An 18,282-nucleotide genomic window follows, 5' to 3' on the forward strand; every position below is an offset into this window, starting at 1 on the left:
ATAGACTTTGAAAGTATTTGGCTAAGCTTGTAATAAGCTAGTCAAATTAGTCTATATAAGTATATATGTTTTTAGCTTATTTATGCATTTGGTAAAATGTATCAAAATGTATTTTAATCTTGTAATTTTAATTAAAAAGGTCATGTGGAAAAGTTGAAATTAATTAAAGCGTTGCCAAAATGGAAAGAGTTATTTTTTCTTTCAAACGGACTAAAAAGAAAAAACAAACAAATTAAAATAGAGAAAGTAATAATTTTTTAACCAAACATACTAACTATCTATTATCAATTTTAGTATGTATTTATTTATAAAAATTTCATCACCTAAAAGTAATTTTCGGCCCTTAATATGTATATTTAGTTACTTTCAATAAGTTTATCCAAACATGTTTTATGTCCCATAAATTGGAACGGAGGCAGTCCACTTTAAACTAACGGTAGGAGATCAACTAACTTTAAATCAACAGTTCCACCTTTGCTTATTTCTAAAAGACCAAAAACATATAAAGAAGGAATTCTTTTTGTTATGCTTTTTTTTTCTTTTTTTCTTTTTTTGTTTTTTTTTCTTTTTTTTTACCCTCCCTAGGAGCTCCCACCCCTTTTGCTCCCTTGGTGACTCGAACTCGCAACCTTCAGGTTGGAAGTGAGGGGTGCTTACCATCCGAGCAACTCTCTCTCGTCCTTTTTGTTATGCTTAATTAGAAGTCATTTACAAATTTAGATGATATTGTAATAGGTACATATATTAACTCCCCTCCTTGTAACCTTATTAGTAGTTACCCCTCTCTGTCACGACCATGTATTGATGCATATTAAGTTTTATTAATATATTGTCTTTGTTTACAAATAAAAAGAAATAGATAACCATAAATTCAATGAGGATATAATTAGTGCTATGTGCTTTCAACTCACATCCATCATGCCCTATTATATATTGAAACATATAATGCATTGATTAGTTCCATTGAGACCTATACTTGCTCAACTCTACCTAACTTAGAACCAAAAACAAAAGTTGAGGAAATGAGCTCTTTGTTTGCAGGGAGGCCAATATCCAAGAGCTCTTATAATTTATATACTCTTCCATCGTCAATATGTGGTGGTCGAGGTGGTCATTTCTTCAAGATTTCAAACTCACTGAGCATCGATGATGACCGTCGTCATAGTATCGAAATAATTCATAATTCAGAGCTTATACCTAAACATGTTGCTATAATAATGGATGGGAACAGGAGATGGGCTAAGGCTAGAGGTTTAGCAGTGCAAGAGGGTCACAAATTTCTTACTCCTAATCTCAAGAATATTTGCAACATTTCTTCCAAACTTAGAATACAAGTTATCACTGCTTTTGCTTTCTCTACTGAAAATTGGAATCGTTCCAAGGTGTGTATCAGAGACGAATTTAGAATTTAAAATTATTCATAATTTATCCTCATACCTTTGGCGCCGTAATTTATGATTCGCATCAAAAAGTAAGCTAAACGCATGCAAAGTATGTTGGCACGTGAATATAATTGTTTAGTTATAATACTAAGAGGTGGAGGCAAAATTTGAAGGTTTATGAATGGTGGATTCGAATCTTTTTAAATTGTTAGATAATAATTTATATATATATTCAATAAATCTTTAAAATAAATATAATGTTTGAACTAAATTATTAAGTTTAGCCAAACTTGTTGCCGCATTATAATACTCGAGAGTAATTTATTTTTATTTGCAATTTAACGCGTACGGTTTTGCGACTTGTTTTTATGTGATTTTGAATAATTTTCTCTCTCCGTTATTCAAGAATGACAATTTAACTTTGAACAGGAGGAGGTTGATTTCTTGATGCAACTATTCGAAGAGTTCTTTGAAGAATTTATGAGGTAATATTTATTTGTTTGGTGTATATTGAACCATAATACAATCAAAATGCATACCTCTTCTCTATCTTTTTAAATTTTTAGATTAAATTTGTCATACGTTTCAATATAACATCAAAGCAGAAAGAGGTTGTGGATTTGATTCTCTGAGCCCACCCATTATTAAAAATTACGTATTTGGCCCACAAAAAAAAAAGTAACCACGCTAGCACCTAAGGGGCATAATCATATAAGTATCATATATACAAGATGATTACACACTTCAACAAGAGACACTAAAACTAGAATTATACAAGAACTATTAATCGATTTACCTAAAGAATAATAGTTTGATAATTCTTCAAAAAAGACAGAGATATATTTATCTTACTTTAACGATCAATAAAATATGCAAACAATTGTGTATGACTGAAAAAATAACGTATTACTGCTTTTCAATTTTGTTACGAGCTACTAAAAAATGACTGTGTTGAAAGTTTTAAACGTAGAGCTCGATATTTTAAATTTCATGATTATATTCCAGGCTGAGCACAAGGCTTGGGGTACGGGTGTCAGTTATTGGAGGTAAATCCAAACTTCCCACAAAATTACAGAAAGGCATAGAGTTAACAGAAGAAGCCACTAAAGCCAATGAAGGACTTCATCTTATGTTGGCACTAAACTATGGAGGACATTATGACATGTTACAAGCAACCAAAAACATTGCAAGTAAAGTGAAGGATGGTCTTATACAATTAGAAGATATTGACAACACATTATTTGAACAAGAACTAACTACCAATTGTGCCAAGTTCCCAAAACCTGATTTACTCATAAGGACTGGAGGTGAACAAAGAATCAGTAACTTCTTATTGTGGCAGCTAGCTTACTCTGAATTGTATTTTACAAATACACTCTTTCCTGACTTTGGAGAAGAAGCTTTCTTGGAGGCCATATTTTCCTTTCAACGAAGACATAGACGTTTTGGTGGACACACATATTGAAACATTACTCTTATTTTGTGTGTGGTGTGTGTTTCATGAACCTATCAGCCAAATAAATACTGCTAGTTGGTTGTGGTATTAGCCTATTCATGTAATCGGTGGATCTGTTGTTTAGTGTATTTAGATGATCACACCTTGTTGTTGTTGTTAAAGTTGCTTGCATATTTGTCCGCATTGCTTTGTTATTAGTTATCATGTTTCTCTCCACTACCTTTTTCTTTTAATTACTGCTTTGATTTGCTTGAGCCAAGGGTCTTTCGAAAACAGCCTCCCTACCTCGGAGAGTTATGGTAATGCCTGCATACATCCACACCTCACTTTATGAAATTTCACTGTGTATGTGGTATGTTGTTGTATGCAATACTGCTAGTGTGATCTATTATGACCTTTGACGTGTGTAGATAATGGGCGTGGTAATTAATTTTAATATGGAGATGAACTACTGCTGAAGCAACCTCATTAAAAGGTTAGCTAGGTGCACAAAACATCCCGCTCGCCTTATAGAAGGACAACACCCCAAGGGGTGTGATGTGGACAGCCTACCCTAATGCAAGAATTAGTTATAGGTCAAAAAGTACTGAAGCGGCCTCAATGACAATCCTAAATCTGCTTCTCTAACATAGTAGTACTATTTTACTATAATCGTGATCGCCATGCTTACAATTTCCGAAAAGAAAATCACTAAGAAATATAGTCCCAACATGAATACACCACAACTGGCTCTGCAAATTCTAGGCAGCAGCCAACAAGTCTCAGCACCATTTTGAGAAGTAATTGTTGTATCCCCGTAGGCGGTATGTATTGTTTAGCCATATAACTTTTGGAGCTTGAACAAGGCCAACGGACTTGCACCATGTGACTTCAGCTTATGGCATAGGCACCATTATTCTGCAGGTCCTCCACTACTACATTTCCTACTAGGTCTTTACTCCTCTAGAGACAATTTCAATATACTGTAAAGCTAGTTGCATTCGAAACCACTCAATAGCCAAAAGGTTCGAACATCTACTTTAAAAACATTTAAGATGTGAAATGAAAATCAAAGAATCGTTGTCAACTATATATGGCTTCACAGTGTCACTTTTGCTTTGTGCAGTCGCAAAGTACTAGAAATTTAGACATCTTTTGTATGCTGTATACCTGTAGAAGATGAGAAAACTTGTCCTGCTTGGAGAGAAAGAGGGAGAGTTCTAAGGAAGAGACCAATGGAGTCCAGATGCCAAGCAATGAACTCTAAGCAGACTGCACGGATTCTTCTAAAGCACATTTGAAGAACTGTGCTTGCAGTTAATTTGGCCCCAAAAAAATTGGGAGTGCTTCCAGACATTCCAAAAGCAGCATGCTGCTGCTGTAAGTTTTTTACTCTCTTAGAAAATATTAATCCAGAGTGAGGCTTGACGTCGGTGGCATAGAGGGAAATGAACAAGAAAATGAAGGCAAGATATGTACATCTAATCCTAATCATCAGGATCCATTTCCTCATCCTGTTCCAGGGATGGAATTGCATCAGTTCCATTGTATCCTTCCGATTCTGACTGCCCGTTTAAATCAATCTCATCTTCTTGAGAATCAACTTCATCAGCATTAGCCTCTTGAGTCCTTAGTTGTTGCATCCATTTGGGGCACTCATCCTGCCCTTCAAACAACATATGGAGATTGTTATTCTTTCCTGAATGCACAATATCAGTAGCCTTGACAGTTGAACATGAGCATTCTGGAATAGGGTGAGAGAGGAAAAACTTTGTTTTTGATAGATTAGATTCCTTCAAAAGGCCCTCTTCTGCCAGGCTTTTGTTGAGATGTTCTCTGACAGCAAAAGTCCAATTACGAGGTGGATAATAAAGATGATCGACGGTAGTATTAAAGAGCTCTGCAAGATATTTCCTGCATATACAAGATACATTTTAGAAAGTGATGGTAAATAAAAAGAAATAGTAAACACCAAACAAAGAAAGGACCAGGAGTGTTGTTAGTTTTACCTGTTTGGCCGAAATGTTCTTGCAGATGCCATCTCATAAAGTCGGTGTCCCATCACCAAGCTAGCAAAATCAGGCCCACTACCATCATTGTCAAAACCAGGGAAAAAAACTTCAGCGTCCACCGAGACTATGTAATCAAGAGCATCCCATAGCAGTCGGTGTGCTTGCTCCCTCTGATCATTGAGAGAAGGTTCTGGTTCCTTATCTTTCTCTGCAACCCACCCATACCAGCCTTCTTTTTCATGTCGATAAATAGGTCGATCAGGAGGAGGTGGTAGAGGCCTTGGGCGGGGACCAGACTTGTCCCATTCTGATTTTAGTTGATTTGGACTTTTTACTGGTAAAAGCTGATCAGGATCAGGAATAAGGGGGGTTTCAGGGCCAACTAAATTGGCTAGCTCTGTTTTGCTGCACAAAGAAGTACGATCAACTAAATTGGTGTACATGGCGCGTAAAGGAATCATAACCCGTTGTCCGCCAAAGGTTTCAGAACCTGATAGGAATATTCTTGTCCTAGGTGGATAACCCATGGCTCGAAGCAGAAGGCCAACCTAAATGTGAAATGAAAATCAAAGAATCGTTGTCAACTATATATGGCTTCACAGTGTCACTTTTGCTTTGTGCAGTCGCAAAGTACTAGAAATTTAGACATCTTTTGTATGCTGTATACCTGTAGAAGATGAGAAAACTTGTCCTGCTTGGAGAGAAAGAGGGAGAGTTCTAAGGAAGAGACCAATGGAGTCCAGATGCCAAGCAATGAACTCTAAGCAGACTGCACGGATTCTTCTAAAGCACATTTGAAGAACTGTGCTTGCAGTTAATTTGGCCCCAAAAAAATTGGGAGTGCTTCCAGACATTCCAAAAGCAGCATGCTGCTGCTGTAAGTTTTTACACTCTTAGAAAAGATTAATCCAGAGTGGGGCTTGACGTCGGTGGCATAGAGGGAAATGAACAAGAAAATGAAGGCAAGATATGTACATCTAATCCTAATCATCAGGATCCATTTCCTCATCCTGTTCCAGGGATGGAATTGCATCAGTTCCATTGTATCCTTCCGATTCTGACTGCCCGTTTAAATCAATCTCATCTTCTTGAGAATCAACTTCATCAGCTTTAGCCTCTTGAGTTCTTAGTTGTTGCATCCATTTGGGGCACTCATCCTGCCCTTCAAACAACAGATGGAGATTGTTGTTCTTTCCTGAATGCACAATATCAGTAGCCTTGACAGTTGAACATGAGCATTCTGGAATAGGGTGAGAGAGGAAAAACTTTGTTTTTGATAGATTAGATTCCTTCAAAAGGCCCTCTTCTGCCAGGCTTTTGTTGAGATGTTCTCTGACAGCAAAAGTCCAATTACGAGGTGGATAATAAAGATGATCGACGGTAGTATTAAAGAGCTCTGCAAGATATTTCCTGCATATACAAGATACATTTTAGAAAGTGATGGTAAATAAAAAGAAATAGTAAACACCAAACAAAGAAAGGACCAGGAGTGTTGTTAGTTTTACCTGTTTGGCCGAAATGTTCTTGCAGATGCCATCTCATAAAGTCGGTGTCCCATCACCAAGCTAGCAAAATCAGGCCCACTACCATCATTGTCAAAACCAGGGAAAAAAACTTCAGCGTCCACCGAGACTATGTAATCAAGAGCATCCCATAGCAGTCGGTGTGCTTGCTCCCTCTGATCATTGAGAGAAGGTTCTGGTTCCTTATCTTTCTCTGCAACCCACCCATACCAGCCTTCTTTTTCATGTCGATAAATAGGTCGATCAGGAGGAGGTGGTAGAGGCCTTGGGCGGGGACCAGACTTGTCCCATTCTGATTTTAGTTGATTTGAACTTTTTACTGGTAAAAACTGATCAGGATCAGGAATAAGGGGGGTTTCAGGGCCAACTAAATTGGCTAGCTCTGTTTTGCTGCACAAAGAAGTACGATCAACTAAATTGGTGTACATGGCGCGTAAAGGAATCATAACCCGTTGTCCGCCAAAGGTTTCAGAACCTGATAGGAATATTCTTGTCCTAGGTGGATAACCCATGGCTCGAAGCAGAAGGCCAACCTAAAATTTGCAAAAATGTATGAAGAATTAAGAAATAGAACGACTGCAGGGAGGTTTTACATAGGAAATGCTATAGTTCTAGGGGTAACAGCAACATCCGATGGTTTAAGTATTAAACTAACAAAATGTGAATAATTAACAGGGTTTTGAGGTATTTAACTCTCTTTTTTCTTTTGAGAAAGAACAGAACATGCGATTCTGTGAACGAAAGAGCCTGGGATTATAATAGAGCATTTGCATCAACCTTCCCAAGCTCAATCAATGAACAACAAAGAGGGTTTGAATTATCAGCAGCTCCTCTGAGAAAATATCTCCAGAAACAAGCTATTAATGTCTCAGCCTAAGGCAATCTTGATTTATTCCACGATATAGAAGATAGCTAGCAGGTGGATGTCCCGACATCTTAAACTATTAGCAGCAAATTCATTGGCTAAACTAACACACTTTTTGTAAAGTCTTTACTCTCTTTTTTGAATGTAACCTGTAAGAGCATTATCTATATGTTGTTTATTATTTTTACATGAATAATACTTCTTATTTTACCGAAAAAAAACTGTTTTGATCTTTACAGTGCCTTAATATCTCATCTCTGCATCAATTGGCAAGCAAATAAGGAACTCGCAAAATCTCTTCCTAGTTGTGAGAAAAGAATCTAGAGCATAAAGTAAATCTAGGAACATGAAGACCCCTATACTGTATTTAAAGAAGTTTGAACTGGAGATTAAACTATGAGATGGTAACAAAATGCACTAATTAGCAAAAAAAGAAGAAAAAATGTGCACTGCATGGATGCTATCTAAAAAGTCTCTGCATCAAAAGGTAGCTTAAAATGTAATATATTGTATAAAGCTACTTATAAAAACTTTACTTTGAGCCAGATGAATAAACTTTTGACGAAGATTTAAAGAGAAAATTCAAAAAGTACCTCTTCTGGCATGAGTGGGCACGATCCATTTCTCTTCCGAGCATGTGAGTCAACATTAAGTTCTTCACTGATAATTCCTTGTTTAATCATCTGGGCCCTCCTGTATTGTATAAGTTCTGTGTGAACATCCTACACCAAGAGAAAGCAATATATTACAGGTGTCATGATATCAGCAGTTGTGTTTTTTTAGAAAGTTCAACATTTTATAGACAAAACACACCAATAGTGTATTTCAGTAGTAATTACATCAGGAGTTAAAGTTAGCAAAACCAAATATATCTATCACCTTTACTCCTAAACTATCTAAAAAGTGAGTAATATCCTCCACCTTTCTGGGGAGTACATAGTTGCACCAAAAATAAAAGTTTATAAGGCAATTCAGTTTCAAGCAGAAAGGGATGCTCTTGTTTTCAAAACATCTGTGGTTCCTTTCCTTCCATATTGTCCACCAGATGCAAGCAGGGACAATCTTCCATCTCTCCTTATGGCCTGACATGTTTCCTTCTCTATTCCATCCTGTTAGGGCTTCTGATGTATGCCTTGGCATGGACCAACTGATACCCCTCAAGGTAAAAAACGCATGCCACAATTTCAGTGTCACTCTACAGCGAATGAAGAGATGGTTTGTTGTCTCTGTTTCTCTTTCACAAAAAAAGCATCTGGAACATAATTCCCTTCCCCTTTTCATTAGATTGTCCTGAGTTAGTACTGCTTTCCTGGCTACCAACCAGGTGAAACAAGCCACCTTGTGGGGTATCTTTACCTTCCATATCATCTTCCAAGGCCATGATAAGAGCATTGCAACTGACCTCAAGGGGTTTGTAAGCTGATTTTACTGTGAATTTCCCATTTTTGGCTCTCAGCCATTGTAGACTGTCTTCATTTGTGTCAAGGTTATTGGTATGCTCCAAAGAATTGAAGAAATCTGTGAGGTTGTCTATTTCCCAGTCATTCAACCTTCTCCTGAAAGAGAGGTTTCATCCTTGATTGGCCCTGACATCTGCTATTGTTGCCTCCTTCTGTTGGTTCAGATAGTAGATTACAGGGTACAACTGTTTCAAGGGGTATTGATCAACCCACATATCATTCCAGAATGATGCCCTCCTTCCGTTTCCTATTTGAATTGTTGAATTTCTCCATATTTTAGGCCACTAAATCCTGATTGTTTTCCATAAACCTACCCCATAAGGGCTTGTAGCTTCCTTAGTAATCCATAGGTCTTTCATTGTATATCTGGAAGCTATAACTTCTTTCCACAAACTCTGTTCTCCAGAGACAAACCTCCATAGCCACTTCAAGAGAAGACTCTGGTTCTGTACTTTGAGGTGCTTTATACCCATTCCTCCTCATTTTTTGTTGTTGATGACAGCATCCCATTTCACCAAGTGATGCTTCTTTTCCCCCCTCTCCATTTCCTTGCCATAAAATGTTCCTCCGGATGGAGTCTAACTTCTTTAAGACACACCCTGGCAAAGGAAATAATGACATCATGTAAGTTGGCATAGCATCAAGCACACTATTGATTAAAGTCAATCTTCCACCCAAAGATAAGTATTGGCTTCTCCGATTTGCCAGCTTCTTTTCACATTTTTCCACCACTGCATTCCATATATTCTTGGATTTACTTTTTGCTCCCAGAGGCATCCCTAGATAGGTAGTAGGTAGTTCTCCTACTTTACCTCCTAGGATACTAGCTAGACTATTGATATCTGGACCTTCATTCACTGGGTAGACAAAACTTTTACCCCAGTTTATGTGTAATCCGGAAATAGCTTCGAACAGAATAAAAATGACCCTTAGATGCTTTAGTTGCTCTTTCTCTGCACCACAGAACACTTAAGTGTCATCTGCATGCTTACTGTAAGTAGTGGGAGATATTTAATCCCAGAATATCACTATCATTCGTCCAGAAGCCCTTGATCTTATTGTTTGATTGTGCTGCTTTCAACATATCACTCAATCCTCCCATAGCAAGTATAAAAAGGAAAGGGAAAAGAGGATCTCTCCCAAAAGGGGTACCATTAATTAATACTGAGAACACTGAGTATTTTAACCATTTTATCCACCTATTTCCAAAACCCATCCTCTCAAGTGTGTTCCAGAGAAAGTTCCAGTTGAGATGATCAAAAGCCTTTTCTATATCCAACTTACATAGGATCCCAAGGACTTTGTTAAGTTCCTCACATCCACACATTCACTGGCAATAAGAATGGCATCCATGATCTGCCTACCCTTAATGAAAGCTAGTTGATGTTTATCCACCAACTTAAACATCACTTTCTTAAGCCTTTCTGTTAGGATCTTGGATATGATTTTATAGATGCTGCCAATCAGACTAATGAGCATAACATCCTTAAATTTTGATGCACCCATCTTTTTAGGGATCAAAGCTATGAAAGTAGCATTTAAGCTTTTTTTCAAAGTAACCTTGACCATGGAAATTCTGAATGGCTGCTATTACATTTGTCTTCACCACCTCCCAACAATGTATGAAAAATGCCATAGTAAAACCATCTGGGCCAGGGGCCTTATCTCCTGCACAGGCAAACACATTCTTTGATCTCCTGTTCTCCAAATTGACTTTGCAACAATAAGTTATCTTCCTCATTCAACATAGCTTGATCTTTGGGGTTGAACTGAGGTCTCCAGTGCTCATTCTTTCTATAAAGGTTTTGGGAAAAACCTATGATCTCCTCCCTGATCACTGCTGGCTCAGATACAGTAGTCCCATTGATCAAAAGACTATCAATGTTGTTGTATCTTTGCGACAATTTGCTGTTTTGTGAAAAAACTTTTGTATTTTTATCCCCCTCTTTCAACCATACAGCCCTGGATCTTTGCCTCCATGCCACTTCCTCTCTTTTTGCCACCTCCTCCAATTCTACTGTTAGAACAGCTCTTAGAAAAGACTCATCATCAGATAAGCATCTTTGATCCTGGATCACATCAAAATCAGAAAGTTGGTTTAAAATGTTTTGTTTCTGTAGACCTAGGTTGCCTTGAACAGTTCTGCTCCATTCTTTCAACTTCACTTTGAGGGCTTTCAACTTGCAAACTAGAATGTAATATGGTCTTCCTGTATAAGATTCAGAATCCCACCACCCCTTAACTCTTGCATTGAATTTCTCAGTTTGCAACCACCAATTTTCGAATTTAAAATAGGATAATGACCTTTCCCAGTTTCCACATTCTAGTAGCAGCAGATTGTGATCAGAAGTGATTCTAGGCATAATAGTTTGCTTGATTTTCTTGAAGGATACTTCCCATTCTTATGAGAATAGGAACCTATCCAGTTTTGCTGCTACGTCTTGCCTGTCTCCTTTTCTCCATGTAAAGGTACCCCCTGATATCAATTGTTCTTTAAAAGGGAAAAGGCATCATTAGGTTCATTAGACCAGTTAGGCTCAACAGATTAACTGCAGCAATACTCTCCCTTGCTTCACACTGCTAATATTGCCTCTTTCTCTGCCCTTCTTTTTTTTCTTTTTCCTTTTCTCTTTTATATTCCCCTCAATAGAATGATTAACTCACTTCCCAGTCCAGAACTACAGTCATAATCACTTTCTTTCATTTTCAGTATTTCTCAAACGATTCAAATGAATGACAATTAGCCACACCTATACTTGAAAAGACAGGTTGAGAAATGAAAGATTATCTAAATATAGCATGTGAGGCCACAAAATCAGAAGCATCAGGAAATAGAATGGAAGGAATAATTCAGAACTTTCCACCTTAATAACTGACATTATGATTTTGTGGAAGAAAAGGAAGGTTGAAGGAGGGGCATTGGAAATTAGTGTCCAGAGACTATTTCTCAATCAGTTATATGCCACCTAAAAATGATTTTTCATCCGTGGTCTGATCTGTAATTTGAAATTCTGGCTTCATAGTCTTGCGCCACAGTGAAAAGAGTGGATATTGCTCCTTTTGAGGTGATTGACCAGGCCATGTGTCTATCCAAAAAACTCGCTTTTATGCCATTGCCAACAACTTCAGAAGTGTTATGCCAAAAAGAGTTCAATTATGCTCTCAAATATTTCCAGATGCCAAAAATACTAGAAAATTGTGATTGCTTGGCAATTCAGGGATTGAGAAGCTCATATGTCATAACAATAACTTCCTTCAACAAAGCCCCATCTTCCATGATGAATCTCCAAAGCCACTGGTGCTGCAAGCTTAAAGATTGAGCCCTCAAATCCTTGGCCCAGATCCTGACTGCTCTTTTCTCTGTAGTAAACACTCCCCAATTTAACCAGATTGCCTTTTGCTTCATACATTAATCCATTTAATCTACTGTTTAGTTTGTTTTTATTTAAGTTCTCAATCCATCTTTGTTTCTTGTTTAGTTTTAGGAAGTAGGGTGATAATCCTATTAGAAGCTATTTGTGCTTATTCTCTGTGGGATTCAACACTTGGGATTCTTTCCCTTTGCTACACTTGCATCTGATTAGTCCTTTTGCCTTAGTTTATCCATTTGATTGATCATTTGGGGCTGGGCAAAACTCAGATCAATTTCTTAGTATGGTTATGAAGTAATTAAGCAAAGAGAGGAGAAACACCTCCAGAATTGGACAAAAAGAAAGAAGTAAATCTCAATTCTCATCCACTCGTTCTTGTCATGCCAAAAAGGATGTGGCAATGATAAATCCTCCTTTTTAAGTAAATTTAACAGGTCTCCTTCCCCCATTTCTCTTCCCCTCCCATTGGTTCAATCAAACCTGTTTTGATTTGAAGACTTGTTTGAACCAAACATATTATGTAGGGAATAAGAATATGCTGCTGATTCTAATCCCAGATTCTCATCAATGTAGAGTGGTCTTGGCAATTGTAACTGTTTGTGGAATCTTTAGGACCATCAGATCCTCATGCACAAGTCTTGCATTTCCCAAGAACACAAGAACGGAAGGGAATTCAAGAACACAAGCTAGAGTTGATACTAGCTACAAGATAAGAGAAAGCCCATGACACTTACGCTAACTTATATTTACACATGTGAACCAAATAACCTTGTTTTGTCATGTATCATCCCCCTGTTCTCTGCATTGGCACCCACACCACACTTTGAAGACGGATATGTCTTTGTTGTGCTAATTTCCAGAACAAGTCACCAGAATATACCAAAATTATTACATTTTCAAGCGGAGATGTACTGATTAGACATTCCAAGTAGGATATAACCTCAATCAGGTTAAGAGAGTACATAGATAAAGAAAAAGTTAGGAACCTGAAATATTTCAGCACAACCATGATAGGCTAGGGCATCTCTCTTAAGCCCAGGATGATAGGCAAGGTAAGATTGACCTGAAGCTCGTAACCTGCAGAGAGGAATAAATATTTTTATCATCTGTTGACAAGACAAACAAAAACTCTCCATGCAACCCAAAAAGAAAAGGTAAAAGAAAGAGGCAAGAAGTTGATCAGATAAACTTTCATTTCATATGTAATTTCATTTTGTTCACTGACCAGCACCAAGTGCTGGAAATTTGCATTAGGGAAGATACAAATACTCAATTTGTTTACTGCACATGTAATGATGGGGAAAAGTCTATTAAAGTATCCACTTCATGTATACCCACCATACTGCACCAAAAAGCCAGCGAAAATGTGTGTATTTAAGTCTAAGTGGGTAATTTTGAGCAAGCCAAGCAGAACTCTCAGCTGCCTAGTCCATGTGAAAATGTCTAGCCTTTTTTTGTACTGGTAAACTAGTAATTGAATTAAATCAGAAATCTGGTCCTAAGTTGAACTTACTTGTTTAGCTATATCTTTCGCCAGTACCATACAAATTTGTTCTTTGTTAAAACCAAGGGCACATCTAAAAATATAAGGTGAGTATGTAGGCTAGACTTGATGTTCTCTCAAGCCTATCCAACTATCTACATGAAAGATATTCTTTCCTCAAATTAAAATATATGAAAAAGCAAGTTCTTTTTCATATTTCTTGAGCTCTTCTTCATAGTGTTGAACCAACTTCCTATTCCTTTCATACCAAATGTTCAAAAAATGCACAGTGGACTAGCTTTCCACACTGCTTTCCTCTCAGTCACTGTACTTCCTTATTCTTCAACTGAGTAGCACACTATTCAGTAGAACCCAATTGATATCTTCTGAAGAATATCACTGCCCATACTTGTGAAGTCGCTCTACAATGCAACAGTTAGTAATCTGCACATTCTTCATCTTTTTTGCATCTGTAATGTGAACTCACAACAATCTAATTCCTCCTTCTCAGATTGTCTTCTGTGAGAATTGAATTCCACACCATATAACAACTTGTTTATGCAATAAGAAAAATGTATGGTCCCACCAAATAAGTCCATACATTTACCAAACAAAATTTTCACCGTAAATATTATAACGACTTCAACCTTCCCAGTATTAGTATGATTAGTGTTACTGGTCATCACCTGGTCTTATTTAACATAATAATGGCTTCAACCTTTGCAGCGTCAATAAGATTAGTATATTAGAAGTATCAGCTCATTGTTCAAATTGATAGAGTCATGTGAAGCAAATAGTTATTGTCTTCATACTTCAACGAGACACAAAGTGGACCTAACATGGGCATTCAATCTGATTTTAGAGGAAAAGACAAAAAGAGAAAAAGGGGGGTAAGAGTTAAGGATCTTGAGTGCTAAATAGTTATTGCCTTCATACTTTAATGAGACACAAAGTGAACCTAAGATAGGCATTCAATCTGATTTTAGAGTAGGAAAAGACGAAAAGAGAAAAGGGGGGTAAAAGTTAAGGATCTTGAGTGCTAAATTGTAGAGCTCCACTCCATGTGTGCTTCGGCATCCTCTTTCTCATCATTTATCTTCTTTTTCTTCTCGAATTTGTGACCCGACATCTTCTGATACTACCATAATGCAACCTCCTTTAATAAGATTCCTTTTTCATCTCAAACAATGAATCTTTCTTTATCTTCTAGTATGTGGTCATTTTTTCCTGCAACTATTGATTCTAGGCTTCTTATTTGCTTCTCTCTTCTGCTATGTAAATGTAGTTAGTAAATTACTGGAGGACTTAATATGAAACTGAAGATTACATATTCATTCCGTTTTATGGTTTATCAATTATAAGGTGCCCATCAATTTCCAATTGAAGTTATCCACTTTATGGTTTGATCATTTGTATCTTGAGAGTCAATTTTGTAATGAAAGTTGTCTTTCTGTGGCCATCTTGAAAATAGATTAAATGATGTTAGAGTTGAGGAGTTGAACATACAAGTTTTAATTGCATTTTGATATTATCAGTACCAAATTCATACATTAGGTCTTTTTTTATATTTTCCAATAAACTTCTTTTTCCAGATAACTGAGAAATCCCAGAGGACCAGAGACTCATGGATTGAAACTCGGTGGATAAAGGACCTGCCCCTCTACCCTTCTCTACTAAAATACCAGACTTCTGTCTGCAGCAGGAAACAAAGCTGTGACGTGCGCCAAACCTACATATCACGCATGGTGCTCTTACCACTACACCAAAGCCTGGGGGCTTGTATTTTCAAAAGATTGTGCATTTCATTTAAGAAATGGGTGAACGTCGCTTCTCCCTTTTCCCTAAAACTTTCATGCATCGTCATTTTCTCTTAGAATTTTGCTTTCGGAAACATTACTTGTGATGTCCTTCAACCCTTAGTGCAACTTAGATCTAAACAAGCATATCAGTAAGATTCATCTTCCAGGACATCATGATATTTAAGGAATAAAAAAATTACACTTTCACCAGACATGTCTTTCCAACCTTAAAAGTATAAGCTTAGACATTCTTCAGATACTGGTGGTAAGTTATATTCTTTTTTTTTGTTTTGATCATAATGGTGTCCGGACCAGCTTTCACGCACCTCGACTAATTCCACAGGATACCTGTCACATCCCATCAGCAACAAGTACCAAGTAACTCTATCCACCAAAGCCAGGACAGATGGGAAGAACCCTCTATTTTTTTTGTCTCCACTGGGATTTGAACTTGAGACCTCATGGCTCTCAACCACTTCATTGGCCACTAAGCCACACCCTTGGGTGCGTAAGTTACAAATTTTTTAAAACAATATTATTTTATGAACTGGAAAAAAATATGAGAACAAATTCTTTAAATCAAATATTAGCTACCAATTACCAGATGCAAACCATTTTAGTTCAAAAAACACTAAGTCCGAAGATGATAATAACTAAGATGGCAAATAAAGAGTAAAAAAATTTCAATTCCTTACCTTTCCACCATGAGCTTTCCAAGAGCTTCAATTTCTGGGCGAAATTGAAGGGCATGAAATGACACGCGACATCTAAGCCTTTGATACTCAACCATGCTAGAAGGAAGGGCAGACTGAGAAGAAATTGAACTTGATTAGCTGGTCATTTTAGGCCAATACAAACTAAGCATTAGGCACATAAAAATTAAATAGGGAAATATCAGTAATGATCATGTTAAACTCTCCTCTTAAGAAAATAAGCATGAAATATTCTTAATCCGGAGGTTATGCGAGTGCATGTTGGGCAGCTAATTTAAATGAATGCAGATATGTGAATGCTAAGATGGATGTGAAGTCATACAAGATTAAAAATGACAACATTATCCAAATAATGCAAGTAGTACATATTAAGAATAAAACGAAAGGTCGCTTGAGATGGTTTGTTCATGTCCAGCGTCGACCTCCAGATATACTTGTCCCTAGATGTAAAGATGATGAGTGAAGCAGTGTTGTCACCAGTGTGCTTAAGCCCTGAAACTGGGCTCAAAAATCATACCTGTAGACATCCTCCATCTGTCAATATTAGTCCAATGACCTTTGCTTTCTTCAATCTAGGTAAAACTTCAGACGAATAAAATCTTAGAGAAGCAGAACTTTTGGGCTTAAAAATTTGATACTCTTTCCGTCTCCTAGCCTCCCTCAAGATAGGTGGCAGACTCTTCACAATTGTGACATCATTTGCTAAGGCTGCTATAAACTGATCCTCATTATAGAGGTATGAAAAACTCTTGAAATTGGAACTGCAAAAATTAGATATAATTTAAAATTCAGGAATGTAAATAAAGCATCACAAAAATCCTCCTTATTTTTGAAGTCAAATTAACCAGGACCTGATGCCTTTTGAACGAGCACTTTCTTGAATCTCTGGAATTACAAGTGTGGCATTTAGAAGTCTTGATATGGCAACCAGATCAACAATCTATGAGAAAGGATAACCTGTTAGGAACTCTTCACTCAACAATTTGGTGCAAAAAGGGTAGAAGTCTTTTCAACAATAAAATGAGCATACCGAGTTCCTGATCTTCTCAAAACTACCAGATATTTTTGCATAGATGAAGCCATTGTTCTGTTCAACAGACACTGAACAAAATAGGTGAAAAGAGAGAATCAGTTCCAACCGATGATGGAGGTACTTAACATTGTTGTTAAAAAAAACACAGTTAACTTTAAAATGGCAAAGGCAGCAAGTCAATTTCAATTCTCAGATAGCCTGGACCAGAGTCTCCAACCTATAAGTAACTAGAAGTGTAGACCATAACTGCCAAGTGTAAACTCTATACCTCTGTAACCTAGAAAGCAACAGCACATTAAACTTTAGTAAAATATGGTACTCCCTCCATTCCTTTTTTCCTTTTTGAGAACCGTAATGTCCAGGCCAACTTGCGCGCACATTCCCTCCATTCCACTTTATATGTTACTCTTTCATTTCCTATTAGTTCCAAAAAGATTTAAATCTTTCTATATTTGGTAACATTGTACTAAGAGTACTTATGGTATGTTATACATTTTCAGCTTACGTGTCAAACGCCTTTATTTCTTTCTTAAACTCCATGCCCAATCAAATACCATCAATTTGTCGAATAATGGAGAGAGTATCTTCTCTTTTTGTTCAAAAATGTTTCCTGAAGAAACTACTGCTGCTCCATTACCATCATTAGATACCATAAGATAATCTCTCCAATGCCTTCATTTCTTGCTTTATACATAACACATTACGTTGCAGTATATTCATTGAGTTTCCAACTATGCAATTTATCATTAAATATTCGGAAAAGGGCCAAAAATACCCCTGAACTATTTGAAAAGGTTCAAAAATACCCCTCATCCACCTATTGGGTTAAATATACCCCTCAATCCATCTTTTTGGTCCACTATTACCCTTAAAACTAACCATCTTTTATTTTTAATTTTTTATTATTATTAGTTATGATGTGGCATCTTTCTATTGGATAAATTTAAATTCCAACCCACCAAATTTTTTTCTACCCACCCGACCCATATCAACATTTTTTGACCCAAACTTAATTAAAAGATTCATCAAAAATAAAAAATTTGATCATCCCTTCTCTCCCCCCTTGAACCTAATATTTTCTTATTGAGATTGTATATGCTGATAGGAAAAAAATAGTTATTAGGTTTTTTTTTTCACGCCCTATTTGAAAATTGTGACATTTATAACTTGTGAAACCACAAATTTATTCAATTTTCTGTGAGTTCC

The 18,282-nt window shown here is 36.9% G+C and overlaps 3 protein-coding genes across 3 annotated transcripts in view; 1 reads left to right on the forward strand and 2 right to left on the reverse strand.

Moving 5' to 3' along the window:
* Positions 1 to 985: 985 nt before the first annotated feature.
* Positions 986 to 2,978, forward strand: LOC102597403 (dimethylallylcistransferase, chloroplastic-like). The gene is made up of 3 exons (XM_006365877.2): positions 986 to 1,382; positions 1,812 to 1,867; positions 2,388 to 2,978. Exons 1-3 carry the CDS (start codon positions 1,023 to 1,025, stop codon positions 2,845 to 2,847), a joined length of 876 nt encoding a protein of 291 aa, XP_006365939.1. The 5' UTR covers positions 986 to 1,022; the 3' UTR covers positions 2,848 to 2,978.
* Positions 2,979 to 3,454: 476 nt separating this feature from the next.
* On the reverse strand, positions 3,455 to 5,377 carry LOC102594204 (uncharacterized). Its single transcript, XM_006365870.2, has 2 exons — positions 4,827 to 5,377; positions 3,455 to 4,731 (listed from the first exon to the last, which is right to left on the reverse strand). The coding sequence occupies exons 1-2, from the start codon at positions 5,354 to 5,356 to the stop codon at positions 4,305 to 4,307; spliced, it is 957 nt and encodes a 318-aa protein (XP_006365932.1). The 5' UTR covers positions 5,357 to 5,377; the 3' UTR covers positions 3,455 to 4,304.
* Positions 5,378 to 5,391: 14 nt separating this feature from the next.
* Positions 5,392 to 18,282, reverse strand: part of LOC102594538 (uncharacterized) — a 20,591-nt gene continuing 7,700 nt past the window's right edge. The window contains exons 3-10 of the mRNA XM_006365871.2: positions 17,074 to 17,144; positions 16,895 to 16,983; positions 16,561 to 16,804; positions 16,026 to 16,138; positions 13,035 to 13,125; positions 7,811 to 7,939; positions 6,335 to 6,885; positions 5,392 to 6,239 (exon numbers count right to left, since the gene is read on the reverse strand). Coding sequence (XP_006365933.1) covers positions 5,813 to 6,239; positions 6,335 to 6,885; positions 7,811 to 7,939; positions 13,035 to 13,125; positions 16,026 to 16,138; positions 16,561 to 16,804; positions 16,895 to 16,983; positions 17,074 to 17,144 — 1,715 coding nt within the window. The 3' untranslated portion in view covers positions 5,392 to 5,812. The remainder of the gene's footprint in view (positions 6,240 to 6,334; positions 6,886 to 7,810; positions 7,940 to 13,034; positions 13,126 to 16,025; positions 16,139 to 16,560; positions 16,805 to 16,894; positions 16,984 to 17,073; positions 17,145 to 18,282) is intronic.

This window comes from Solanum tuberosum, unplaced genomic scaffold, assembly GCF_000226075.1.
Source record: "Solanum tuberosum cultivar DM 1-3 516 R44 unplaced genomic scaffold, SolTub_3.0 scf00579, whole genome shotgun sequence".
Lineage (NCBI taxonomy): Eukaryota > Viridiplantae > Streptophyta > Magnoliopsida > Solanales > Solanaceae > Solanum > Solanum tuberosum.